General features: G+C 24.1%; 15 protein-coding genes across 15 annotated transcripts; 10 read left to right on the top strand and 5 right to left on the bottom strand.

The window, feature by feature from the left end:
* On the top strand, positions 1-1,186 carry DICPUDRAFT_97742 (uncharacterized protein). The gene is made up of 2 exons (XM_003287495.1): positions 1-168; positions 262-1,186. Exons 1-2 carry the CDS (start codon positions 114-116, stop codon positions 1,080-1,082), a joined length of 876 nt encoding a protein of 291 aa, XP_003287543.1. The 5' UTR covers positions 1-113; the 3' UTR covers positions 1,083-1,186.
* Positions 1,181-2,603, bottom strand: DICPUDRAFT_91932 (uncharacterized protein). The gene is made up of 2 exons (XM_003287471.1): positions 1,945-2,603; positions 1,181-1,880 (listed from the first exon to the last, which is right to left on the bottom strand). The coding sequence occupies exons 1-2, from the start codon at positions 2,323-2,325 to the stop codon at positions 1,233-1,235; spliced, it is 1,029 nt and encodes a 342-aa protein (XP_003287519.1). The 5' UTR covers positions 2,326-2,603; the 3' UTR covers positions 1,181-1,232.
* A 590-nt stretch (positions 2,604-3,193) lies between these two features.
* Positions 3,194-4,246, bottom strand: DICPUDRAFT_78391 (uncharacterized protein; the record flags this gene model as incomplete). The annotated part of the gene is made up of 2 exons (XM_003287470.1): positions 3,194-3,917; positions 3,987-4,246. The coding sequence occupies 2 exons, from the start codon at positions 4,244-4,246 to the stop codon at positions 3,194-3,196; spliced, it is 984 nt and encodes a 327-aa protein (XP_003287518.1).
* Positions 4,247-4,661: 415 nt separating this feature from the next.
* On the bottom strand, positions 4,662-5,717 carry DICPUDRAFT_97740 (uncharacterized protein; the record flags this gene model as incomplete). Its single annotated transcript, XM_003287469.1, has 2 exons — positions 5,480-5,717; positions 4,662-5,404 (listed from the first exon to the last, which is right to left on the bottom strand). The coding sequence occupies exons 1-2, from the start codon at positions 5,682-5,684 to the stop codon at positions 4,662-4,664; spliced, it is 948 nt and encodes a 315-aa protein (XP_003287517.1). The 5' UTR covers positions 5,685-5,717.
* Positions 5,718-6,142: 425 nt separating this feature from the next.
* DICPUDRAFT_32596 (uncharacterized protein) lies at positions 6,143-6,532 on the top strand (the record flags this gene model as incomplete). Its single annotated transcript, XM_003287494.1, has 1 exon — positions 6,143-6,532. The coding sequence occupies one exon, from the start codon at positions 6,143-6,145 to the stop codon at positions 6,530-6,532; it is 390 nt and encodes a 129-aa protein (XP_003287542.1).
* Positions 6,533-6,827: 295 nt separating this feature from the next.
* Positions 6,828-8,154, top strand: DICPUDRAFT_87635 (uncharacterized protein; the record flags this gene model as incomplete). The annotated part of the gene is made up of 3 exons (XM_003287493.1): positions 6,828-7,020; positions 7,100-7,692; positions 7,792-8,154. 3 exons carry the CDS (start codon positions 6,828-6,830, stop codon positions 8,152-8,154), a joined length of 1,149 nt encoding a protein of 382 aa, XP_003287541.1.
* Positions 8,155-8,444: 290 nt separating this feature from the next.
* Positions 8,445-9,510, bottom strand: DICPUDRAFT_47407 (uncharacterized protein). The gene is made up of 4 exons (XM_003287468.1): positions 9,437-9,510; positions 9,189-9,230; positions 8,909-9,085; positions 8,445-8,820 (listed from the first exon to the last, which is right to left on the bottom strand). The coding sequence occupies exons 1-4, from the start codon at positions 9,437-9,439 to the stop codon at positions 8,536-8,538; spliced, it is 507 nt and encodes a 168-aa protein (XP_003287516.1). The 5' UTR covers positions 9,440-9,510; the 3' UTR covers positions 8,445-8,535.
* An 836-nt stretch (positions 9,511-10,346) lies between these two features.
* Positions 10,347-10,682, top strand: DICPUDRAFT_32600 (uncharacterized protein; the record flags this gene model as incomplete). The annotated part of the gene is made up of 1 exon (XM_003287492.1): positions 10,347-10,682. The coding sequence occupies one exon, from the start codon at positions 10,347-10,349 to the stop codon at positions 10,680-10,682; it is 336 nt and encodes a 111-aa protein (XP_003287540.1).
* A 565-nt stretch (positions 10,683-11,247) lies between these two features.
* On the top strand, positions 11,248-12,500 carry DICPUDRAFT_91930 (uncharacterized protein). Its single transcript, XM_003287491.1, has 3 exons — positions 11,248-11,382; positions 11,451-11,742; positions 11,808-12,500. The coding sequence occupies exons 1-3, from the start codon at positions 11,256-11,258 to the stop codon at positions 12,454-12,456; spliced, it is 1,068 nt and encodes a 355-aa protein (XP_003287539.1). The 5' UTR covers positions 11,248-11,255; the 3' UTR covers positions 12,457-12,500.
* Positions 12,501-13,263: 763 nt separating this feature from the next.
* DICPUDRAFT_47400 (vacuolar H+-ATPase A subunit) lies at positions 13,264-15,821 on the bottom strand. The gene is made up of 3 exons (XM_003287467.1): positions 15,765-15,821; positions 15,153-15,360; positions 13,264-14,984 (listed from the first exon to the last, which is right to left on the bottom strand). The coding sequence occupies exons 1-3, from the start codon at positions 15,765-15,767 to the stop codon at positions 13,342-13,344; spliced, it is 1,854 nt and encodes a 617-aa protein (XP_003287515.1). The 5' UTR covers positions 15,768-15,821; the 3' UTR covers positions 13,264-13,341.
* Positions 15,822-16,834: 1,013 nt separating this feature from the next.
* On the top strand, positions 16,835-18,414 carry DICPUDRAFT_47397 (alpha subunit of phenylalanyl-tRNA synthetase; the record flags this gene model as incomplete). The annotated part of the gene is made up of 1 exon (XM_003287490.1): positions 16,835-18,414. One exon carries the CDS (start codon positions 16,835-16,837, stop codon positions 18,290-18,292), a length of 1,458 nt encoding a protein of 485 aa, XP_003287538.1. The 3' UTR covers positions 18,293-18,414.
* Positions 18,415-18,560: 146 nt separating this feature from the next.
* DICPUDRAFT_151646 (uncharacterized protein) lies at positions 18,561-19,467 on the top strand (the record flags this gene model as incomplete). The annotated part of the gene is made up of 2 exons (XM_003287489.1): positions 18,561-19,049; positions 19,141-19,467. 2 exons carry the CDS (start codon positions 18,561-18,563, stop codon positions 19,465-19,467), a joined length of 816 nt encoding a protein of 271 aa, XP_003287537.1.
* Positions 19,468-20,091: 624 nt separating this feature from the next.
* Positions 20,092-20,688, top strand: DICPUDRAFT_151645 (uncharacterized protein; the record flags this gene model as incomplete). The annotated part of the gene is made up of 2 exons (XM_003287488.1): positions 20,092-20,303; positions 20,394-20,688. The coding sequence occupies 2 exons, from the start codon at positions 20,092-20,094 to the stop codon at positions 20,686-20,688; spliced, it is 507 nt and encodes a 168-aa protein (XP_003287536.1).
* A 978-nt stretch (positions 20,689-21,666) lies between these two features.
* DICPUDRAFT_78381 (uncharacterized protein) lies at positions 21,667-22,506 on the top strand (the record flags this gene model as incomplete). Its single annotated transcript, XM_003287487.1, has 1 exon — positions 21,667-22,506. The coding sequence occupies one exon, from the start codon at positions 21,667-21,669 to the stop codon at positions 22,504-22,506; it is 840 nt and encodes a 279-aa protein (XP_003287535.1).
* Positions 22,507-23,530: 1,024 nt separating this feature from the next.
* Positions 23,531-26,154, top strand: DICPUDRAFT_78380 (uncharacterized protein; the record flags this gene model as incomplete). Its single annotated transcript, XM_003287486.1, has 2 exons — positions 23,531-23,565; positions 24,549-26,154. 2 exons carry the CDS (start codon positions 23,531-23,533, stop codon positions 26,152-26,154), a joined length of 1,641 nt encoding a protein of 546 aa, XP_003287534.1.
* Between the last annotated feature and the right edge of the window lie 1,036 nt (positions 26,155-27,190).

Below are 27,190 nucleotides of genomic sequence, written 5' to 3'. Positions count from 1 at the left end.
ATAGTTATAGCAGTGATTTTTCTGAAGGTAGTTCAAGTGTGAGTGGTATTTGTTATGACTGGGTTACATATCATGGATTTAAAGTATTTGACCCAATTTTAATCCCATTATGTATGTGGGCATTATATATTGGTATTTCAAAACACAGATTATTTAAAAAGTTTGATGGTATTTATTTTATAAATATAGTAGTAAAAATAATGAATTGATGATTAAATTGTACTTATATAATTTATTTTTTATTATATTAACAAATAAAAGATACATATATTTATTCAATAACTTTTATAATGTATGGTATTATGATGACTTTTGCACTTTTAGCAGATTCTTTTTCAAATAATTTTGGAAACTCACTTAAATTATTTGTTGGCATTGCCGATGTCGATCTTACATCAACTGTTGGTACATTCTTTTTATATTGTGGTTTATCAGATCTTGGTATAATTAACCCAAAATCATTCAAAACCAAATTAATCTTCATATTCAATTCTATAATCCTTTTATTCTCATGGTACTATGCTTTCGAGTATTCAGGTTCTAAATCTGGTATTTGGTCATTTGTTCTTTATGAAGTTGTTGTTGGTATCTCATGTGGTATTTACTTAGTTCTTCAAGTTGTTTATCTTCTTAGAAATAATAGATTAGAAAAGATTTTATGGTTAATAGCTGCTGGTGTCACTGGTGGTGTTGGTTTAGGTATCACTCTTTATTCACATAAATGGTGCGAATATTTCGGTGCCAGATTATCAAGTAGTTATGCATGGTTCTTTTTAAGTGATGTTGCAATGTTATTAATCGCCAAGTATATTGTTTCTTCAAGAGGTAATGATGAATTAGAAAAGAAATATAACAAATGTTGTTTCTCATCATCAAACGAAGAATCTGAAAATGATGAAGAGTCAAATTACCCAGGTATTAAATATCAACCAGCTCAACCACAAGGGGCATTCTTTACTCTTCAATCACAACCACAACCACAACCACAACCAATTTTACTTCAACAACCACAAGGTGGTTATATTCTTCTTCATTCCCAAATTCCATCACAACAGCCAACACAATACTATTTTAAACAATAGAAGTAACCCAAATTTATTAATTTAGTTATAAAGCTATAAAAATAAATCATTTTAAAAAATAAATAGAAATAATAAATAAATAATAAAAAAAAAAATTTCTAATCAAAAAAAGAAAAAACAACAATGAAAATTGATTCTAAAAATTTTATTTTATTTATTCCATTTTACTCTTCTATTGTTATGTTTTGCATTTGAAGAATTGTGATGGGAGGACTTGAAGCCTCTTTTCATTTCTCCCCATCCATCTGTATCATCTTCATCAATAAATACATCTTCTTCGAAGGCACTATGGTTTGATTCATTACCACTTTCATCTCCTTCATCTTCATCTTCGTCATCATCTTCTTCATCATCTTCTTCATCTTCTTCATCATCATCTTCTTCATCTTCTTCATCTTCTTCCTCTTCATTTTCTTCACAATCATTTCCTTCTTCTTCCTCTTCCTCAGTGTCATCACTGTCACTATCATCATTGCTATTATTACATTTTTTAATATTTACAGTTTTTTTAGATGGAGATGAAGATATAGTGACAACAGTTTCAGATTTCTTTGAATATTTCTTTGTACCATTTAACTTTTCTTGTTTTGCAATTTCTTTATCTTCTTGAGCTTTTTTTAATTTCTCTTTTTTAGTCAATTTTTTTGGGCCATTATTCTGTGATTCATCATCAGATGTTTTCTTTTTTATTTGTTTCTTTTGAAGTTTTTGATGGGTGACTTGGCTGTGAATCTTTTCATACTCCTCCATTTGGGTATGATATCTTTCTTTATCTTTTTGTGCCATATCATTGAAATGCTAAAATAAAAAAAAAATTAAAATTAATATTATTTAAAATTTAATATTACCAAATTATAGTTACCTTTTTTTCATGATCAGCCAATTCTCTCCATTTCTCTAAAAGGAAACCAGGTGATTTTGAAGGATTTGCATCTTTGTAGAATTGAAATGCAGAAGTTGGTGCTAATGGTTTGGATCTTTTAATACCAGAATGAGAGTGATCGGCAATATGATGTGGATGATTGCTCTGTTGCTCATTCTCTAACTTCTTTTTAATTTCTTTTTCATGTTCTTCTTTTTGCTTTTTATTTTTAATTTTAAACTCTTGAAATTGTTTCTTTACAATTTCGATTTCAGCTAATTCATCTTCTTCATTTTTTACTGGAATGGAATTAGTAGAAATAATTGGTGTTGTTGTGTTGTTTACTGTGACATTTTTTTTATTTGAAGATTTAGTTTTCATTATTGAAAAGAATTTTGATATAAAATAATGAAGAGTAGATGGTTGGTGATGAATAAAATTTTTTTAAAAAAAATAAAAAAAATTAAATTTAATTAAAATTAAAAAAATAAAAATAAATAAATAAATAAAAAATTAAAATTAAAATTAAAATTATTTGTATAAAGAATGTATTATTATAATAAATAAAAGCTAATAAAAAAAAAAACTAATATGTTTAAAAATAAAAATATTAATAAAATAATAATATACACGAATATTATAAAAAAAAAATAGTTGTTATTATAAAAAAAATTAATTGAATTGGGTAAATAGAGAGAAAAAAAAAAAATTTTAATTAAAAAAAAAAAAAATAAAAAAAAATTTTAAATGAAAAAAAAATAAAATAAAAATTAAATAAATTAAAAATAAAAATCAATTTTTTTTGGGGGAAATCTGCGTTCATTGTAATTTTATTTATAATAAAAATAGGGAATATCTTTTTCTTATTAAATTATAAAATTAAAATAATTATTTATAATTGATAGTTTTTTCACACAGATAACAATCTCATACATCTTTGCACAATTGTGAAGATTTCGAAATCAGTTATCCACATCACTAAAACCAAAATAATAAAATCCAATTTTAATCAACATTCAAAAAAATATTTATCTTTAAACAAATAGAACAGTTTTAAAAGAAACTAATAAAATTTATAGTTTTAAAACTATACTACTAAAAATAAAAATAAAAAATTTAGATTTTTGGATTATTTTTTAATAATATTTTAGTTTGACAAAGTATTTTGTGATCTAAAATGACAGGTGGGCTTTGTTATTGTAATCTTTTTTTTATTCATCATTTTTATTTTATTTACTGGGAGTTTGTATTATTTTTCTAAAATTACATTTTGAATATTTTCAGTGACATAACAATTGTTTTGGTGATTTGGTCCAAAATATTTTAATGTATAGTTAATTAAATAATCTTTAAATAAAATATTGTTGTTGTTATTGTATTTAAAAATTGTTAAATTAAAATTATTAAATGATGGTAGTTTTGGTTGCTGTGGTTGTTGTTGTTGTTGTTGTTGCTGTTGCTGTTGCTGTTGCTGTGGTTGAGGTGTAAACTGAGGGTTTATTGGTTGGGTTGGGTGTTGAGGTGTTTCATTTATAATTATTACCAAATTAATCCATCTTGACATTATATATAAAAAACGTGGGTGAACTGACGAGACTAAACCCATTTGTGTATTATTCGCTATACTTGATGGTACTGCGCCATCACCTGCATTACTTATTGTTGATGTTGTACTTGAATCGGTTATAATAACTTTACAATCTAAAAGTTTTTTATCATTAATATTATAATTGTTATTACCATCCATATTACTACCACTACTATTATTATTATAAAGTGATGTTTTCTTTTTCCTAATATATGATATTGTTTCTTTAATGAAAGATATTGTTTTGCCTAATACTGTATTTCTATCATAAAGATTCGAACCAAAATAAAGTGAAAAATCATCAATCAGTATTAAATCTGGTAGGAATGATAGTGCTGGGAAATCCATGATATAACTTCTAAGATCTGCATCACTCTCTATATATCTATATTAAAAAAATGAATGGTGAGTATGCAGCCCTATAGATATTAAATTGAAAACTATTAATACAAACTTTATTTTAATTTTGTTTAATACATTATCATCTTTTTTGAAACCTTCTGGAAAACTTGGTAATGATCCTATAAATTTTTTTTTATTGCATATAAATAATACACTGTAACCCTCTTTTGCATAGGTATATCCATATTGAAATAATAATGATGTTTTACCACAATGGTTGGGACCCGATAATAAAACTATATCTGATTCAAATTGATTTTGATGTTGTTCATCTTTCAATAATCCACCAAAAAACCTTTCTATTTCTATCATTTCTTTATTTTTTGAATACCCAAATTAAAATTTTAATAAATGAAAAAAATAAATAAAATTTTAAAAAAATATAAAAAAAAAAAAACAATTTTTAAAAAAAAACCATTATTTTCAATAATCTTGTATTTTCTGAGAATAATTATTTGATTTTTGTTTAAATTGAAATAAAAAACAATTGAATAAAATTTTAAATTATATAAAAAAAAATAAAAAAATCTATTTTTGGAAAGTAATTTAAACAAAACTCATCTTTTTTGCTGATATTTAAATTATTACACTTTAAAAATAAATAAAAACCTTTTTTGTTTGAGATATTATGAATTCAAAGATTCTTTTTTGTTTTTATTATAAAAAAAAAAAAAAGATAATTGATAAAAATGTTTGATATTATACAGTTTATTTATATTATTTTATTTTATATGTTGATGTCAATATGAACATCAGTTAATGGTGGTTGCTGAAATTGTTGTGGTTTTGATGGGAGTGTGGGTTTAATAAAAGGTTTTGGTGGAGAAAGAGTTATTGGTTTGTTATATGGATGATAGGTTGGTCTGGGTGGATTAAATTTATTATTATTGTTACTATTGATATTGATATTGATATTATTGTTATTATTATTATTATTATTATTATTATTATATGGAACTGTTGCTTCTGGTGGTGATCCATTTAAATGACCATTATCCTGAGGTTTTTGTGCAATTGCTTGCTGTTGTTGTATTTGTGGTGGTGAATTGGAAATTGGAGATGATGTAATTGATTCGTTTTTAATATGTACAATATTATTATTATTTGTGGCGTGAGTTATTGCTTTATTGTTATTATTATTAAAGTTAATCTTTGGGTTTGAATTTTGTAAACCATTACCAAAAGCATCACCAAACAATTTTAAGCAACGTTTAATTGCATCTGAAATTGCTGTTTTTTTAGCATTTGCAAAATCTGTAATATTTTTAGTATTTGAACAACCAATTGTTTCCCTAAAAGTTCCATCCTGTAACATTATTTTAACATGTGCTGTAAAAACATATTTATTTCTACCATCTTCCACAAAACTCTCTTGAGACATACTTAAAACTTTGCATGACCATCCATTTACACCAAATATATTGTTTGCTTGTTGTAATGCTTGGTCTACCGTTATATAATGTGATATCTCTATAAAAACAATAATTACAAAATATTAGTATTTAAATAATTATATAAACAAAAATAATAATAAATGATAACTACGGTTTCCTGCTGTTGGTCTGCTTTCTATTTTATTTGGTTGGGTATCTAAAAGTTTTTGTATCTTATTTGCTTCTTCTTCTGTGAATCTTTTATTTCCAAATCCGGCAATTTTTATTTCTTTTGTTGCTGTCGTGGTTGTTATCCCGTTATATAAAACTATTCCTTTGTTGTCATCTGTATTGCTGTTTTTATTAAAACTATTCATTATTATTTATTATATACAAATATATATTTGAGGTTTCTATTATGTTTAACAAATTAAAATTATAATAAAATTATTAAAAAAAGAAAATAAATTTAAAAAATAAAAAAATAAAATTAAATTTTTTTTAAAATTTTTTTTTTTTTATTTTTATAAAAATTTCATGAATTACACATTATTTTTATTTTCCTCGAAATATAAAACATTGGGATGTCTCAAGTATTTATGTTTCTAAAAATATTTCAATCCATATATTTTTTTTTTCTTTAATTGGTATTTTCATGTTTAATATTATTTTTTTATTTTTTTATTTATTTTTTTATTTTTTTTTTGTAAATTAAATTATATTTTTTTTTTTAATTTTAATTTTACAAAAAATATCTTTTTTTTTTTTTTTTTTTTTTTTTTTTGTCCATTTTTTTAAAAATATTTTAATTTATAAATAATATTATAGTGCAGAAATGAATATTGGCGATAAAGGTGAAGTTGAATCTATTGTAAGCGAAAAAGAGCTTGCTTGTAATATAGGTAGTGGTGATGTTGAAGTTTATTCAACCCCATCAATGATAGCATTAATGGAGGCAGCCTCTGTTAAATGTTTATCAGGCAAATTAAATGCAGATCAAACATCCGTTGGAACCACTATTTCAATCAAACATTTAGCAGCAACACCAAAATCACTCAAAGTTAGAGCCGTTGCAGAAATTACTGATATCCAAGATGGTAAAAAAGTTTCATTCAACATTACAGCTTTTGATGAAAAAGAAAAAATTGGAGAAGGTACCCACGAAAGATTTATTTTAAATAAAGAAAGATTTACTCAAAAAACAAACTCAAAATTAAATAAATAAAAACTAATCAATAAACCTTATATAATATATAAAATTTAAATAATAAATCAATATTATTTTTTAATATTTACTTTTTAAAGTATATTGCGCTTTTTTTCACTTTTGGTGTTAATTTAAAAAAATAAAAAAAAATTTAAAAAAAAAAAAATTTTAATTTTATTTTTTATTTTTTTTTACAATCATCTATTTTTTTTATTTTTTATTATTAACCTTTTGTTTATTCTTTTTTTTCCAAATCTATTATAATAATTACTATTATAACAATACCAATAATAATAATACTATCAAAAAAGTTATGGCAAATATTAATAGTAAAAAAAGACAATTTGAAGAAGAATATGAATGGGGTGGATTAGATAATTTAATGGGTTTAAATCCAAAATCAGAAAGAAGTGATGTTAAAGCTAGTATATTTGACTTAAATAAAATTAGAGACTCTATTTTATTTGAAAAAAACAGATTTAGTTTTTGTTTATCACCACCAAAAGGTAACATAGACCCCATTTAAAAAAATGATACACCAAAAAATAATAAACCTATTAACTTTATATTATAAAATAAATATAGAAAAACCAGATACATTTAAATTTACTAAAGAACCAAAAAGATCAACATCACCAAAAAAATCAATTTCACCAAATAGATCAAAATCTCCAGAATCAAAAGAAAATCTTCAACCAAATAAACAACAATCACCACATCAACAAGCATTACTAAAGAAACAAAAAGAACTGCCTCCCTCAATTCAAAACCAACAAAATCATCAATATAATACAAGAAAAATACCAACATCATTACCACAAAATGGAGTTAATAAACAAAACAATAATAATATAACTCAAACAACTGTACAGACTACTGCTACAACGATACCAAACACCAATAATAACTATAATAACTATAATAACAATATAAATAATAATAATAATAATAATAATAATAATAACAAACCAATGTCATTATCAAGTATCTCAAGCTCACCAATAAAACCACAAATCTCGAATAATGTAACAATAAAAAGATTTTCAACAAACCAACAACAACCTTCAAAAAGACAACAACTTGATTCTACAAATAATGATACCAATACATTTAAAAATAGACCACCAACACCAACCAAATCAAATACACCTCCATTAAATATTTTATCCCAAAAACCTGTAACACCTACCAAACCAAACACACCTCCATTGACTTCACTTATGCAAAGATCTGCAACACCAACTAAATCTTCTGCAGCAACAACACTTCATAACAAGCCATTAACACCAAATAGAAATAACCAACAGCAAATGACAACAAATGATTTACTTAAAACTTCTGCAGTATCCTCTTCATCATTAAATAGATCAACACTAACTAAAAGTTTAAACAATGGTATAACATCATCAACAACAACAACAACAACGACAACAAATAATGAAACAAAAGAAATTATAAATAAACTTGAAAACAAAATTAAAATATTAGAAATGGAAAATAAAATATTTAGAAATTCATTAGATAATAAGGACAAATCAATTGAAGATTTATCAAATAGAGTTTCTGAATTAGAATTCCAACTTGCAAATTTTATGGTTGAAGTTAAAATGTTTTTTAATGAAAATAATTCTCAACAATAATAATAATAACCACATTTTATATAATAATAAATAACTATAATCATCATATAAAATATATTTTATTTTATTTTTACAATAATTTTGGAAATTATTGTTAAATAATAACTATTGTACTAAAATAAATGAAAAATAATAATAAATAATAAAATAAAAGAAAAGAAAAAAGATTGAAAACTATTTATAAAATTTCCAATGGAAAATCCAATTAAAATTTTAAAAAATAAAATAAAAATTTACATTGAATTTAATGTAAATTAAATATTAAATTTACTATTACTTTGGTTTGGTTTGGTTGTTTTAAATTATATATTAACTATACATTATATTTTATTTTGGGGGTTTTTTGGTTTGGTTTGGTTTGGTTTGGTTTTATTATTTTATTTAAGCTGTATTATTTTGAAATGGTCCACCTCTGCCGCCTCTATTTGAAAAATCGCCTCTACCTCTACCACCTCTACCACCTCTATTTGAAAAATCACCTCTACCTCTACCACTATCACCACCTCTGCCTCTTCCTGCACCACCACCACCTCTACCATCTGTACTTCCTCCTCTTCCACCTCTATTTGAATCACCTCTGCCTCTACCTCTACCAGTTGTATTATCACCTTTTGATAAGTTATGTGGTCTTGAAATTTGTTCTTCTTCAACAACTAAATCAATAATCTATAAATAAATTATAAAGAATATTAGTAATCATAATTGTTATTAACATTATAAATGATGAAACATTTAATTTCATATTTAAACATACTTCGTCTGGTACAGATATATATTTGATTGTATTTCCTCTAATATAACATGACTGAATCTTCCAAAATTTATCTGAATCTTTTGAAGTTCTAATAACATTTCTTAAATTTATATTCATCCAATTATCGCAATTTATTAAATATCCATTGTATGTTTCGCCATTTTTAAGCTCGACCATCTATATAATATATTTTAATATTGAAAAATAAAAAAAATAAAAATATAAAAATTTTAATTAATAATTGATTACATTTTTTTTGTTATTAAATTTTTGATTTTACAATTTGATGGCCTTGGCCTGTTCTTAATAATGATAATGGAAGCTATAAAAATATAAATAAATTGATATTAGTAAACTATTATAATCATTTTATTAATATTGTACTAATAATTATTTATTATATTATTATTAATTAAAATTGTGTGAAGTTAGAATTTAGTCGTTAAGAAATGGGATATTGGTATTTATGATTATAGGTCCTAGACAGGTTGATTATAAAAATAACTATTAAATCTTATCTATTATTACCATTTTAAAAAAACTATATCTATATTATAATTATCTTTGCTAAATTATTGAAATAAAGTTTAAATTACTTTATTTCCTTTATTTTTTAAAAAAAGAAAAATGAACAAAAAATTTAATTTTTTTTAAAAAAATTCTCTAAAAAAAAAATTTTTTTTAAAAAATTTATTTTTTATTTTTTTTTATTTTTTTAATTTTTTTTTTACTCAATTTCAATATTTGATCACTGATTCTGATTGTTTAATATTACAATTTATATTTCATTGTAAATAAAATATATGTAATCATATTATTTAATTTTCTATGATTTCTTTTATCATTTTTATTATTTTTTTTCATTTTTATTAAACAATACAAATCTTAAAATAAAAATTAAAAAAAATTTTTGAAGTGGTTTGGGTCAATAATTATTCAAATTCAAATTTTTTTAATCACTAAAAAATGTATGCATTATTAAAAAATTATGTTTTTTTCCACAACCTTGAGTTGTGAAGATTCAAAGAAAAAATATTTAAATGTGTTCACTGATCAAAATTTATTTTTAAATTTTTTAATATTACCAAAAAAAATAAAAAAATAAAAAAAAAAAAATAAAAAAATTTAAAAAAATAAAATCAATTTTTTTTTTTTTTTTTTTTTTTTTTCAATTCAGTTAGTTTAGCCTCTCAATAATAAGTGTTTGTGTGTTGTGTTTGTGTGTGATTGTAAATTATTTTTAAATTATTTTATAAATTGTTTTTTTTTTTTTTTTCTTGAGAAATTTTTTTTTTTTTTGTGTAAATATTAAATAAATCGATAATAGAAAATAGTAATAATAGTAATAATAGTAATAATAGTAATAATAGTAATAATAGTAATAATAGTAATAATAGTAATAAAAAATAAAAAATAATAATTGTAATAAATAAAGAAAATGTCAATAGTATTAGGTGAAGATGATTGTATTGTTTGTACTAAAAGTACATTAAAACAAGCAAGGATAAAAGCAAGTGGTAAAGTTTATCATGAAGGATGTTTTGTATGTACAAATTGTAAAAATAGCCTAGAGTCCTTTTTTAATGTACAGGGTAAACTTTATTGTGATGATTGTGAAAGAAATTTATTTGCAAAGAAATGTGTAAAATGTTCATTGGCGATCGAATCTACTGTAGTTACAGCTAAAGGTAAAACTTTTCATAATGATTGTTTCCGTTGTGGTGGTGTAAGTATTATATTGTATATATTATTAAAGTATAAAATAAATAATTAATTATTTCTTTTAATAATTTTTCTATAGTGCGATATTATAATTCGTGGTGGATTTCATTTTACAAATAATGAATTTTTCTGTAATCAATGTGATGGATTAACACTATATAAAAAACCAAGTATTCAGATATCACCACCTTCATCAGCAATACCATCTAAAAATAGTGTAACATTAAACAATGGTATAGAAATTCAAGTACCAACCAATTCTACCAATATTATTTATGTTGTAGGCGGTAGTAGTAGTAACAATACACCCTCAATATTATCAACAGAGGTATCAAATATTGATATTGCTTCATCAGCAGCTCCTTTATCACCACAAATTTCAAATATACCAAAAAATTTTTATGCACATAGTAGAAGTAATAGTAGTGAACAAGCGTCCCCACCTTTAAATAATAGTATACAACCAGCCAGATTATCAAATGATTATTTAGCATCAATTCAAGATGATTTGTATAAAATACAACAACATCAACAACAACAACAATTAATTCATTTACAACAACAACAACTTCAAATTCAACAACAACAACTTCAATTATTAAACCAATTTGGTTCAAAAGCTCAAATGGATAATTCAAATTCACAATTAAAAACCCAACAAAGTACTCTTTCCCCACTTTCAAGCTCTAAAGAAATTGAAAATAAATTTTCAACTTTATCAGTTTCATCAACTCTAACACTTTCTTCAGATTGTAAATATTTATTATTAATTTTTATAATCATAATAAATTTATATTAATTTTTTATTTTTTTAATTCAGCTATCGATGGAAAATATGTACCAAAAATTAATGGAAAAACATTAACAGAATTATTAAAATATCAATCATTTGAAGATATTCTAGGTGAAGTTTTAAGTAAAAAAATTAATATTTATAAAGAATTACCCAAAGAAGATGTTCATTTTGGTACAGATGATATAATGGCAGTTGGTGCAAGTGGTAAAGTTTATAAGGGTAGATACCGTAATAAAGATGTTGCAATTAAAGTTTATAGTACCGAAAACTTTTGTTTTAATACTGAAGAGTTTGATAGAGAAATTACAATTATGAGGTAACAGGAAATATAGAAAAAAAAAAACCCACACACATTACTAATTTTTTTTTTTTTAACTATAGTTTAATAGATAGTGATCATCCAAATTTTACTAGATTTTATGGGGCAAATAAACAAAATCCAAAGTATTTATTTATGGTTTCAGAATATGTTCAAGGAGGTAGCTTAAGAGATTTACTATTGAATAAAGATAAACCATTAACTTATTTCACTCAATTATCAATCGCACTAGACATTGCAAATGCAATGCAATATTTACATTCAATAGGTGTAATTCACAGGGATTTAAAAAGTTTAAATGTATTAATAACTGATGACTATTCCGCTAAAGTTATTGATTTTGGTACATCACGTGCAATCGATGTTTCAAAGCAAATGACATTAAATCTTGGTACTTCTTCATGGATGGGTCCAGAATTATTTAGAAATGAACCATATACTGAATTATGTGATGTCTATGCTTTTGGTATTGTACTTTGGGAAATTTTTTGTAGAAAAGAACCATACGAAGGTGTTAATAGTTGGTCCATTCCTTTAATGGTTGCTAAAGGTGAACGTCCTCCAGTTCCATCCGATTGTCCAAGCGAATACAGTAAATTAATGAAAGCTTGTTGGGCTGATAAACCTAAAAAGAGACCCAAATTCAAAGATATTCATCAAACTTTAAAACATATGGTTGAAAATTTAACCTTAAAAAGATCAAAAAAATAGTTTTAGTAAAATAAATTTAAATTTTTTTTTAATATCTAAAAACCAATTATTATATTATTTATTTTTTACAAAGCCTTAAAATTTTATTTTTAATTTTATTACATCTTAATAAAAATTAAAATAATAAAATTAAAAAAAAAAATTTAATTAACTGGCAATACAACACAATAATGGAGCCTTTACATTAACTTGATGGAAACTAGGGCATTTTCTTTTTCCAAACTCATTGGACATTAAATAAACTCTCTTTAAGACATTCTATCGAAACTGGATTATAAGTGTCAAGAATCCCACTATTTTCTATTTTTTATTTTTTTAGCAAACTTTTCTTCCAATGAGTCTTCTAATGCTACCATACTTGTGGTCCTAATTTATTATATTTGGATATATTCTTCCCATTTTTTTGGTTGTATATAATTTTGTTTTATAATTATATAAATAGATTGCAATTTTTTTTCCTTTTTACAATCTAAACTATAGTTTATAACCATTTTATTTATTATTATTTGATATTGAAGTATTATATTCTTATATAAATAATAATATAGCAAAAATAGATGCATTAGCTCAATTATTTTTAGATATATACACTATTTTTTCTGCACCTGTTAACACCGGTTCTTTTATCTATCAATCTGGAGAGATATTAACAGACAATTCTCCAATGTGGTTTAACAACAGTGGAAGTGGAATCCTTACTTAATTACATTTTTCATTCTATCTTTCGCCCTATTGGGTTTAGTTTCACTTGGAATAAAGTGAGGGAGTTTTTTAATAAAAGTAGAAAATATTAAAGGTTTTTTTTTTATTATATTTTAAGTTTTTTTTTATTTAATTTTATTTTATTTTGTTTTGTTATATATTTTATTTTTAAAAAAAAGCAGTTTAATTGTTATCAAGTAAATTACGGAAAGCGGTGACCATTTCTTCATTGAGGGCAGAGAAAGTGGCGGTAATAGCAGCTTCACCATCAGCTGGATCGGCGAATTTCATTGAAGTAATTTTATAAAGAATATCTTTCATTTCATTTCTAATTTGATTCCAAGTTATCTTGTTATCGGCTGAGGATGATTCAACAGCCTTTTGAGCTAAATTGTTGAAAGTAATCATATTCTTAAGAAGCCATGTGGTCTTGTAGAATGGACAGAATTTATCATATTTGGTGAAACCATTTTGTTGAAGGAAATCATCACGAAGAATACGAGCAACTTCAAGAGTAATTTTTTCAGATTCACCTAATGAATCTTTACCGACAAGTTGTACAATTTCTGAAAGATCTTCTTCAAGTTGGAGAATTTCTTTGGCTTTAGTACGGAGTGGAACAAATTCAGCGTCCATAGTGTCATAATGTGGATCTAAAGCACCCATATATTTACTGAAGGAGATTAACCAATTGATAGATGGGAAATGTTTACGTTGGGCTAATTTCTTATCTAAACCCCAGAAAACTTGTACAATAGAAAGAGTTGATGAAGTGACTGGATCAGAGAAATCACCACCTGGTGGGGATACAGCACCTACAATGGTAACTGAACCGATACGTGATGGATGACCAATACATGAAACTTTACCGGCACGTTCGTAGAAAGAAGCTAAACGAGCACCTAAATAAGCTGGATAACCAGAATCGGCTGGCATTTCAGCAAGACGACCTGAAATTTCTCTAAGAGCTTCAGCCCAACGTGAGGTTGAATCAGCCATCATAGCAACATTGTAACCCATATCACGGAAATATTCGGCAAGGGTAATACCGGTATAAATAGAAGCTTCACGAGCAGCTACTGGCATGTTTGAAGTGTTAGCGACTAAACAAGTACGTTGCATAATTGGTTCTTCTTTGTCACCAATCTTAGTGTGGAGTTCTGGGAATTCCATAAGTACTTCAGCCATTTCATTACCACGTTCACCACAACCGACGTAAACAATAGCATCTGAATTTGAGAATTTAGAAAGTGATTGTGAAATTACAGTTTTACCGCAACCAAAAGCACCTGGAATAGCACATGTACCACCTTGAACACATGGGAAAAGAGCATCTAAAACACGTTGACCAGTTAATAATGGGTAATCACATGGAAGTTTTTCAATGACTGGACGAGCACTACGTACTGGCCAGTAGTGAATCATAGTTAAATCTTTCTTTTTATTATCAAATTCGATGGTAAGTAAAACTTCTTCTAAAGTATATTGACCAGCTGGTTTAATGGAAACAATGGTACCCATTTCCTTTGGTGGAACTAAGATTTTATGAAGAATTAAATTATTTTCTCTGACTAAACCAATAACATCACCACCTGAAACATTGTCACCAACTTTAAGGGTAGCAACTGGTTCGTATGGCCATAATTTCTTTCTGTCTAAAGCTGGAGTATCAACACCACGTGGAATATAAATACTGCCTTTTTCTTGAGCAATAGCATTTAATGGACGTTGAATACCATCAAAAATTGTGTTCATAATACCTGGACCTAATTCGACAGTTAATGGTTTGTGGGTTCTAATAACTGGATCACCAACACTTAAACCAGCTAAATGAAATTAAAAAAAAAAATTAGTAAACCAATAACCATTACAACCATTACCATTACTACTATTGCTAAACTAATATCATTTTTAAAATTATAATCGATTTAAATTTTAAAATATCCTAAAAATAGTAATAATGATGATGAAGTGAAGTTAAATATTAAACTTACAGGTTTCTTCGTAAACTTGAATGGTGGCAGTATCATCTTCTAATCTAATAATTTCACCGACAAGTTTGTTAATACCAACACGAACTAACTCGTACATAGCAGCACCAGATAATTGATTGGCAATAACGACTGGACCTGATACAGATAAGACGAAACCTTTTGTAGTATCAGCTTCAGTTGAAGCAAATGATGGATATGCTGATTTTGACTATTGATTTAAAATTAATAAAAAAAAATTAATATTTGTAAATGAAAAAAAAAAAAAAAAAATATAAAAGGAAATCTATGTGTTGTGGTGTGGGTGGTGTAAAATAAAAATTAATAAAAAAAACTATGATGTGTTAACATTATTTCCTATTTAAAGTTTTATAAGTTATTAAACTATTGTTTATAAATAAAATAATTATTAAAAATAAAAATGATTATATTATCGGATATTATATTAAACAAAGGAAAAAGCGAATAAAGGAAAAGCGAAAGGTAAAAACAAAATGAAAACTAATAAATAAAATTTTGATGTTTAAACATTCTATATTTTATCCAAATTATTTAATAAACACTATAATGAAACAATAAATATTGAAAGAAATTAAATGATTAATTTCCACATACCATGGTAAATTTATTTATATATATAAAAATATAAAAATAATATAAAAATAATTTAATAAAAAAAAAAAAAAATGAGATAAAATTTTTTTTTTTTTTTTTTTTAAAAAAAATTTTAAAAAAAATTTAAAAAAAAATTAAAAAAAAAAAAAATTTCACATACAAAACCTAAGACCACCAGGATTAGTATGCCTATTGAGTAACCAGTTTTACTATCATTATTGCATTCGCTCAAAAAAAAACTATTATATAGAAAAGTTTGAAAATTTTTATTGTTTTGTTTTTTTTTAATTATAAATTTAAATTTAAATTATTTATTTATTTTAAAATCTTTTTTTTTTTTTTTTTATTTTAATTTTTTTATTTATTTTATTTATTTATATATTAAAAATGGTAAATGATCGTTTTTTATATATTTAATTAATTTATTTTATATTATTTTTTTAATATTTAAATAAATAGTATTTAATAAATAATTAAATAAATAATATGATCATATTATTAAATTAATTGTTTTTTTCGTTTTGATCACCAAAAACAATTATTGGTAAAAAAAATTATATCCAACAAAATAATTGGATTTGAAATTTTCAAATTTTAAATTTCAATTTTTTGGCTCCTATATGAAGGTATTTTATATTTTTTTATAAATTACTATACTTAAATATTTTTGGAATAAAAACTAATAACCAAATAAAATTAAAAATATGTTGTTTTAAAAATGTGGTGTGTTTAAAAAGATGTATTAAAATTTTAAGAAATGATAATTATAAAAGAATATTATAAATAATTTTTTAAGAAAAAAAATAAAATTATTAATTTTTAAAATACAAATATTAAAATTATTTTTTATAAAATTATAAAAATTTATACATATATAAATATTAGGTTTTTTTTTTTTACCTGTACTTCGATAAATAATTCTTTATTCGTTTTTTTTTTTTTTTTTAAAAACTATTTTTTTTATTTTTTAAAAATTTTTTTTTTTTTTTTTTTTTAATTTTTTTTAAAAAATATTATCATTTTTTTTTTTTTTTATTTTTAATTATAATTTTAAATTAAACCAAAAAAAAATGAATAAAGAATTATTCAATGAAAAATTATTTTCAACTTTAGATAATGGTGAAATTGAAAACTCTAGAGATTGGAGTAATTCAGTTGATCCAAGTTGTAATTATAACGATGTTGTTGGTTTATTAAAAAGTTGGGAATCATTAAATACCATTAAATTAGATTATATCGATTCAATTGTAAATTGTTTAACAGATGCAGGTAAAGAAGTTTTAAAGAATGGTTCACCAGAAGCAAGATTATATCAATCATTAACAGCAGAAGGTATGTCACCAGCAGATGCAAATAAACAATTTGGTGCAAGTGCATTTGGATCAGCAAAGAATAAAGGTTGGATTGAAATTGTTAAAGGTAAAATCTTAAGAAAAGCAGAATCAATTGTAGATACAGTCAAACAAGATTTAGAGGGTGACCTTTCAAAATTAGATGCCAAAATTTTAACAGATTACAAGAAAGCTCGTTTCGTTGAAGAAAAGAAAATGTCATTCTACAAGGTTAGTAAAGGTGAACAATACAATAAAAGATCAAAAGAGTTATCAGATCTCACTACAGATATGTTAAAGGATGAATCATGGAGCAAAGAGTCATTCAAAGTCAATATTAATGCAATGGGTCTTGTACCAGAAAGTGGTTATCGTCATCCATTAAGCAAGGTTAAAAACGAATTTAAACAAATCTTTTTAGATATGGGTTTTGAAGAAATGCCAACTTTTAATTTCGTAGAAAATGGCTTCTGGAATTTCGATGCACTTTTCCAACCACAACAACATCCAGCTCGTGAATCACACGATACCTTCTTTATTAAAGATCCAATGACCAGTCACGATTTCACCGATGAACATTTAGAACGTGTTAAAAAAGTTCACAGTGTTGGTGGTTATGGCTCCTTAGGTTGGATTTATGATTGGAAGATTGAAGAAGCCGAAAAAAATATTCTCAGAACTCATACAACTGCTGTTTCTGCTCGTATGTTATATAAACTCGCACAAAATGGTTTCAAACCAAAAAAATATTTCTCAATCGATCGTGTTTTCCGTAATGAAACTTTAGATGCTACTCATTTAGCTGAATTCCATCAAGTCGAAGGTGTCATTGCTGATGTAGATATTTCATTATCTCATTTAATTGGTGTCATTTCAGAGTTTTTCAAACGTTTAGGTATCGATAACATTCGTTTCAAACCAGCTTTCAATCCATATACCGAACCATCAATGGAAATTTTTGGTTATCATCCAATGCTCAAACGTTGGGTCGAATTAGGTAACTCTGGTATTTTCCGTCCAGAAATGTTACTCCCAATGGGTTTACCAGAAAATGTTAGAGTTGCTGCTTGGGGTCTTTCTCTCGAACGTCCAACTATGATCAAATACGGTTTAGATAATATCCGTAATATTTTTGGTAACAATATTAATGTTAATTTTATTAAAAATAATCCAATTTGTATGTTTGAATCAAAATAATTTTTTTTTCTTTCTAAATAAAATAAAATATAAAATATAAAGTAATTTTAAAATAAAACATTTATTAAATTAATATTGTCATATGATATTTAATTTAATATTAATTTATTTTTTAGTTTTATAAAAAAAAACTATTTTTTTTTTTAATTATTTTTTTTAATTTTTTTATAATTTTTTTTTTTTTTTTTTTTAAACACAAAAGTATTTATTTTTTAAAAAAAAAAAAAATCATTCGTTTATTTTTTCTAGAACTTTTTAAATTAATAAAATGAGTTTTAATAATAATAATAATATTATTAATAATAGTAATAATAATAACAACAATAATAATAATAATAAAAAAGAATCAATTACAGATAGATTTAATAAAATTAAAGAAGAAGAGGATAAAAAAGAAAATGTTATAAATCAAGATGCAAAAGATATTAAAGAAATTTTAAAATTAAATGGTGAAAATTATAGTTTAGAGCAATTGGAAAAAAGAAGATTATATTTAGAAAGAGAAATTGTTGAAATTAATAAAGCTTTAACAACAAAGAAAATTCCTCCACCGATCGAAAAAGACCCATGGTATAAAAAATATCCATTAATAAATTCAGTTGTTACACATCCAGATTTTAAAGTTTTAGCAGATCAAATTAGTATTATGTCATTTGCTGGTTTAATAGTGGGTGGTGCTCATGGTTTTTCAGTTGGTAATAAATATTTAAGAGATTCAATTGCAAAAAATGCTCATAGTCCATTATCAATGTCATCTGTAAGTTACTAAAATTTCATTTCATTTTTTCATAATAATAATAATTTATTAATTATTATTATTATTATTTTAATATTAAAATATAAAAAAGATTCAATTAAATTCAAAAAAAACACTCGGTTTACTAGTTGTTAGAAATGCATTCGTTTTTAGTTATAGATGTGGTATTTATACAACAGTTTTTTGTGGTGTTGAGACATTATTAAGACATAATGCAGGCGATTCAGTTCTTAACTCAATTGCTGGTGGTACAGCAGCAGGTTTTTTAGCAGGTTTTCATTTAAGAAAAAGAGGAAATTTAGCTATTCCAATATTAATGGGTTTAGGTTCGTCAATGGGTTGTTTAATGGGTTGTGCTGACATGTTAAATAAAAAGATTGTCAGTAGTTTAAAAAAATTTACTGGTCGATCAGATTAAATTTTAAAATAAAATATAAAAAATTACTTTTTTTTTCTATTCACAATATATTTAAATTTATAATTTATAGTTTTAAAGGAAATAGATGATGAAATAAAAAGATACCATAATCATTTTTTTAAAAACACCCACAACCATTCTATTCCATAGTTTTTTCCAAAACTTTTTTTCCAAAGCAATTTAAAAAAATTCAAATAAAATAAAAAATATTCATATGTTTTTTTTAAAAAAAAAGATTTATAGAAAAGTAATTAATAATAATAATAGCTTTTTTCCAATTATAATTTATTTAAAATTTTTTTATTATTTTTAAAAAGGAAATATATGAGGAATAAAAAAAGATATTAAAATAAACACCCCCAACTATTTAGTTTTTACACCAAAACTTTTCTTTAATAAAAACAACTTACAAAATTTCAAAATATAATGAAATATTATAATTCGAAACTTTTTCCAAAGAAAATTTATGATGATGTGTGAAAAAAAAAATCTACCAATTTTTCCTTAGAATCTTGATTTTTTGAATAAAAATGAATAAATTTTATAATTTTTTATTTTTTAAAAAAACTATAAAACAAAAAATTAAATTAATTTTTTTTTAATAAATATAAAAATTTTATAAAAATGGTTCAAATAAATAAACTTTTATTACAAATAATATCAATTGTAGGATTATCAGCTTTGGTTAGTTCATCTGATATGTCATGTAGTGAAATTAAAGAATTAACAAATCAATTTTTTGAAGAACCAGTATCTAGTACTATGGTTTGCCTTTCATTTTATTCATCTCATGCTTGGAATATGTATCAAATAAATGATGAAGGATTTGGTTTATGGTATGTAATATTAATAATAAAATTTTTTTTAAAATTAATATATTAATAAATCTAATAATAAAATTAATTAATAAATTTTTATTATTTTAGGAATCTCAATAAAGATTTTTGTTACACATTGTGTAAAGATTTTTGCAGTAGTGAAAAAGATTTACTTAATCCAAAAGTAAATGCCCAATGTGCAGAATTAGTATACCTTCAATATGGTTATAGATATTGGGGTGGGTTTTTAGAAAAATGTAAAGATTGGAAAGAATGTGCCACTAGAGATCCAAAAGAACAAAATGAAGATTCATGGCCAAGAGAAGACTCATGGCCAAGAGAAGACTCATGGCCAAGAGAGGATTCATGGCCAAGAGAAGATTCATGGCCTGAAGAAAAATAAATATTCATCTTTTTTAAAGATTAAACAATATATACATAAGCTCAATCATATATATATATGCTCTACATTCTCATAATCATAAAATCGATAAAATATATTAAATAAAGATATTACAAACAAAAAATAGTCTTTTCTTATTTTATTTATTTATTTTTTTTTTATTTTTTTTTTTAATTTTTATTTAATTTTTTATTTTTTTTTAATTTAATTTTATATTTCAATAATTTATATTTTTTTATTATAAATCATGAAACAAAAATAATATATATATATATATATTTACAAATATCAATACTCATTTTTGGTAGTAGATCTATAAACATTAAGAATAAGGCTAAAATTAATCAAGAAAGAAGTGCAGCTTAAAATTCTCTTATCAAAAGCAGAACTCGAAAACAAAAGTCCCAAAGGTAATATTGAGGAGTTAGAAATCTGTTTGCAAACTTATTAGTTATAGAGATTCACTATTATTATCAAAGTAACAGCATATATTCAATAACAATAGTAATTGTAATAGTAGGATTGATAGTAATTACAGTAGCACTAGAGATTAGTTTCAAACTAAATGTCATATTAAAATGCTATAGAGTTTTAAATATATATATAGTTATAAATAATAATAGAAATAATAAATAATTATGATAATAAATTACAATATTTGACTTTTTATTTTATAATATAAATTTTTAATCTTTAGAAAAAATCCAAAAAAAAAAAAAAAAAAATCTAAAGAAAAAAAATCTAAAAAAAAAAGTAAAAATGAAAGAAAAAAAAAGGAATAATAGGTAAGCAAATTATTTATTTGTTTTTAGGGGTGGTTCTTAGTTTTTTTCATATATTTTTTCTTAATATTTTTTATTTTATTTTTTTAAAAAATAGTATAAAAAGATAAAATTAATCAATTGATTTTAATGAAATATAAAATACAAATAAAAACACCTTAAACCAATTATAACTAATAATAATAAAATAAACAAAATGCCATTATCATTAACTTCAAGAAAATCATTAAAAGATAACGAAGAAACCTTCAAAACTCATTTAGCTACCATTGAAAAAGCTTTAGGTGAACCATTTGAAATTGTATTTGATTTCGAAGATATCATTACCAAATGTAACGATAACTGGGTAACCAATAGCTGTGGATCCATTTTTTACAAAGATGTTGTTGGTAACTTGGCTAAAAATATCGATACTAAGGTCAGTAAGAACGAAATGGTCAAAGAGGCCTTCTTAGCAGCTGTTCCTAATAAGAAAATTGTTTTTGTTGCCGCTGATGAAAAATTACCATCATACTGGCAATACTCATTCGCTGATGGTAACTGTGTAGTCTCATTCCGTCCAAAGATCTGTAACACTAATGATGTATTCACCGCTAAATTAGAAACTCTTCTTCCTTCACAAGGCACTTACTCTTTAATGACCCGTTTAAATATTAAAGAAAATCAAGCTAAAATGGATGCTAATTTAGCAGCTGTTAAAAAAGCAATGAAATCCGATACCGACTGGACCATCGACCAAGCATCATTAGAAGCCGTTTACCCACATGTTGCTGCCGATTTAAAAAATAGTTTTGGTCATATTTTTGCAGGTGTTGTCGAAAAAGTTGCAGCCAATCTCGCTAAACGTTGTGCTGATGAAATGGTATTAGAAGCTGTACAAGAAGCCACCTCAAATCGTACTATTGTTATTAAACACAATGCCACACAAAATGGATATTGGTTATGGTCATTCGAAAACGGTAATTTAGTAATTTCATTCAAATCCATTACCAATACCAATGATGTTCAAACTTTCGATTTCATTAAATTATTATAATTTTATAAATAAATTATTTAATAATAATAATTTATTCAATAATCTGTTAGAACAATTATAAATCTCTTCTGGTATATTCATTGTTACTATAATTTCTTAATTATTATATTTTGGTGATGAAAAAAAAAATAAAAAAAAATATTATAAAAATAAATAAATTAAAAAAAAAATAAAAAAAATTTAATTTTTATATTTACTTCAAATCAAAATATAATTATTTATTTAATTTCCCTAAAAAACAAAATATATAGTTATACCATATATGTTCATTTATATTTTTAATTTTTTACCAAATAAATTTACTTTTTTATAAAAAATGCCAAATCTAATATATAAAAAAAAAAATGGTATATATTTATTATAAAAACTTTAATAGTAGTAAGGAATTTTTTCATATGATTTAAAAACTGTTATTAATTAATTTTTTATATTATAATAATCAACCAAACACTTTTTCTATATACATTTAACCACTGTTTAACTTTTTTAAAATTTTTTTTCATTATAATAATCAATCACCCACTTTTTCTTTTACTTTTAACACACTGTTTAATTTTTATCAATGATTGTTTAGATTGCATTTCTTTTTGTGGTAGAGCTTAAAAATTTTAATTTTTTTATTTACTTTTTTCTTTTTTTAGTGTTTGGATTATTTTATTTTTTTTTATTTTTTTTTAATTTACATTTTTTTTTTTTAATTTACATTTTTTTTATAGTATTTATAAAGGATTTTTTTTTTTATTCATTATTATTTTAATCACATACAAATAATCATATACTTTAAATTTTTTATAATAATAATCTACACATTCAATAACTATTTATTAATTACCATTTAAAAATGGATCAATTAATGATTGTTTTTTTTATATTATTTGCTATTATTATTTTTTCATTAGTTTATTTAGTAAATAAATATTTTGCAATCCATAACAATTACAATAGTAATAACAATAATAAATACAACAATAATTACAATAAAAATAGAATATAACCTATTCACAACATTATAACACAATCAACAATGGGATTTTGTATGCTTCAATATACGAGTAATATGTTATTCTTGATAGTGCAAAGGATTTAAGGATGTTTACTTTTGTTTTAATTGAGTTACTTGTTGTTTTCCATAATGATAACGAGGATCTTATAGAATTCAGTATTTCTGGTAGTTTTCTATGGATTCCGGTACCTGTGAAGTAGTAACCATTTACATTACAACTTATTATAATTTAAATCACCAGGAAGAAATTATTATAGTGAAAAAAAACTCCCCGTCCGGGAATTGAACCCGGGCCTTTCGCGTGACAGGCGAAAATCCTCACCACTAGACCAACGGGGAAGAGTTACAAAAAGTTTTTTTTAGTACCCCACTATGTTTGGACAATGTGTAATAACATCACGGTTTGTTTGTTCATAGGGCACTTTCTTGTTTATTATTAAAGAAAAGAACTAAAATTTAAATGAGAGGTATATATAAATGTTCATCTCTTCTTTAAATTAGATCGATGTTTATTTATAAAATATATTATAATAATAAAATACAAAACCAAAATTATTTTTTAAAATAACTTATCTTTATTAAAAATTACTAATTATTTATTCTAAACTTAAATTTCTTTTCTTCTTTTTCCTCTATTTTGAATTATAAATTACATTGAACACAAGGTACCTAAAATTAAATAACCAAAAAATATTAAAATAAAATTCTTAGTTAACGATTAATTTTAAATCCATAGTTGTTTTAATTATTGGGTTTACTTAACCTAAATAAAATATTATAAATTATAATAAAGGTAAAATAAAAATAATATAAAATAATAAAAAAAAAATTTATAAAATTTTAAAAATTTTTAATTTTTTTTTTTTTTTTTTAAATTTTTTTTGATTTAATTTTTTGATTTCATTTTTAATAAACAATCAAGATATAAAATATATATAGAAAATCAAATGGAAAAATCAAACTCATTTATAATAATATGGGGCAATATATATTTAAAAAATATAATTTTAAAATATTTAAGGTTATTTAATATTTTTAGATATAGGTCTTTTCATAATTTAGAAGATTTTATAAATTTTAAGCATAAAGAGTATCTGTGTGAAATATACTTTTCTTTTCCTGTTGGACCAAATATCGATTTAGAAACCATATTACCTCCAAATATAGAATGTATCAAATTAAAATTAGATTGCATATTTAATACAAAAGTACCAAGTTTTATTAAGAGTATAGGTCCATTAACAATTAATGATGATTTTTCAAATGAAAATATAAAAAATTCAAATCTTCAAAAAATAAAAATAAAAAGTTATAAAAAATTAAATTTTAAAAAATTGCTGCCTGATTCCATCACAAGTTTAAATATAGAAAAATATCAATATTCATTGAAAAATGAACTACCCCCAAACCTCAAGATTTTAAAGTGTCAAAATAATACAGCAAATAAAAATAGAGCAATACCACAGTCAGTTACCAAACTCAAATATTTAATGGAGTCAAGATCAACCTTTAGACCAAAAACCTTACCAGATAATTTACTCTCTTTAACAATAGAAAAAATATTCCCGGATATTCATCATCTTTCTATAGAAAATGGTTTTGTTTTTCCCGAGTCTTTAACATATTTAGATATATATTGTGGTTACTCATTGTATTTCAAATTACCACCCCAACTAGAGCATCTTGATTTAGAAATGGGAGAAAGTGATTATCATATTAAAACTGAAATGTTACCTAAAACATTAAAAACTTTATTTTTCCATGGTGGTTCAAACTTCGATCATGACAATGTTGTTCTTCCCGACACTATCGAAAATTTAGAGTTTAGTTTACATTGGTCTGGTAATTCCTTTAATCAACAATTAAAAAAACAATTTTTACCAAATAGTTTAAAGCAGCTTAGTTTTAAAAATCATCATCCATCAAGGCTTCAGATAGAAAAAGGCTTTAATAATGGTGGGTTTCCTTTAATCGAAGAAGGCTTATTTAAACACACTCAACTAACCTCTATAGACTTTGGCGACATATTTAATCAACCCATTGGCATAAATGTATTACCACCAACACTTAAAAAACTAATATTGGGAAATAGCTTTGATCAAGATTTAATCCAAGGAAGCTTACCACACTCTTTAGAATATTTATCAGTTTCAAAATATACATACAACAAAACCATTTGTGTCAGTAATCCTTATACAATGGTTAATTGTAAATCATACCATAACCAGTTTAAAAATTCACCAGAAAAACTTTTAGCACTAATAGTATCCCCATCATATAATTACGAAAAAATAGAACCGCCATCAATTAAAATTTTTATAAATTTAGAAGTTTTGGATCTCTCATATTTATACGATTTCATTCAATTTTCAAAAGAAAATTTCCCAAGTAACTCAATTAAAAAGCTAATTTTAACCTCTTCTTTCGTTGGCGAAATAGATTTAATATATTTTCAGAATTTAGAGTATTTAACTATCAACAACTCCTGTCCCAAAATGATAACATCAATCGACGAAAATGGATTTTATAACTTTTATAATTTAAAAAATATAATTTTGAATCAAAATAGTTTTCAATTTATAGATTCAGTAAATACAGTATTTTTTCAATTTTTTAAAATAATCAAAAATAAATCAAAAAATTAAAATATTTTTAAAGAAAATTTAGTTTTTTAAAAATACCTTGGTTTACATATTTTTGCATTTTTAATCCTTAATTTAAAATTATTATAGTTTGATATATAAAGGTGAAAGAATTATAATTTGAATCTTTAATTGGTGATGATTATAAAGGAACCTACTCAACTATGAATTAGGCTGAATTGCCCTGATATATCTTTCGTATGTCCAGGCTTTCTGTGCTTCTGCTCTTGTTTCTATATCCCATAGACCTAATCCTCCTTTTTCGTAGTCTTTTCTTGCACGTTGTCTGCTTATTGTCATTTTATAATTTGTGTTGTTTACGTATCTGGTGCATTTGTCCGAGAATTCGTTTAACGCTGTTATGTCATTGATGTACAGGCAGTACGTTTTTAAAATGTTTAATCTACCTCTGAGTGTTGATGTTGCACTTTTCCATGATGCAAATTGAGCTGTTATTTCGAAATAAACGACACGTGGTCGAGTTTCGATTGAATCCCTTTTTTGTTGAAGTTGAAGCCTAAGTATCTTTCGGTTTTTCCTTCTTCTAATTGAGCATAAATTGATTCGCTTTCTTCATCAAATGTTATACATTTGCATTTGTTTTGGTTGATTATGGCATTTGTTGCTTGGGACCATAAAGATGCGGGGACCGATTCTTTACAAGAAAATACTATAACCGGCTTTGGCGCAATGGTAGCGCGATTGACTGTAGTGATTATATTGTTATCAATCGGTTGCTAGTTCGAGTCTGGCAAGCCGGAATCTTTTTTGAAGATTTTATCTTCCTAGAGATTTTTATCGAATGATCCTCTTTCTTGCTACCGCTCCGGGTTCGAAACCTAGTCTCAGCAGATTTTCCGAATCACACACGAATTGACGTTACCGTGTCCAACTTGTATGCAGTGTGGTAAAACTCATATAAGCATTTAAAACACATACCTAACAAAAAAAAACACAATATTGAATAAACTGATGACTTAATACATAAGAATCATCCTCACTTTTAAAAAAAAAAAAAACTTTCTTAGTACTGATATTG

Source organism: Dictyostelium purpureum, assembly GCF_000190715.1.
Source record: "Dictyostelium purpureum unplaced genomic scaffold DICPUscaffold_102, whole genome shotgun sequence".
Lineage (NCBI taxonomy): Eukaryota > Evosea > Eumycetozoa > Dictyosteliales > Dictyosteliaceae > Dictyostelium > Dictyostelium purpureum.
This window is presented reverse-complemented; position numbering and strand designations above follow the sequence as displayed.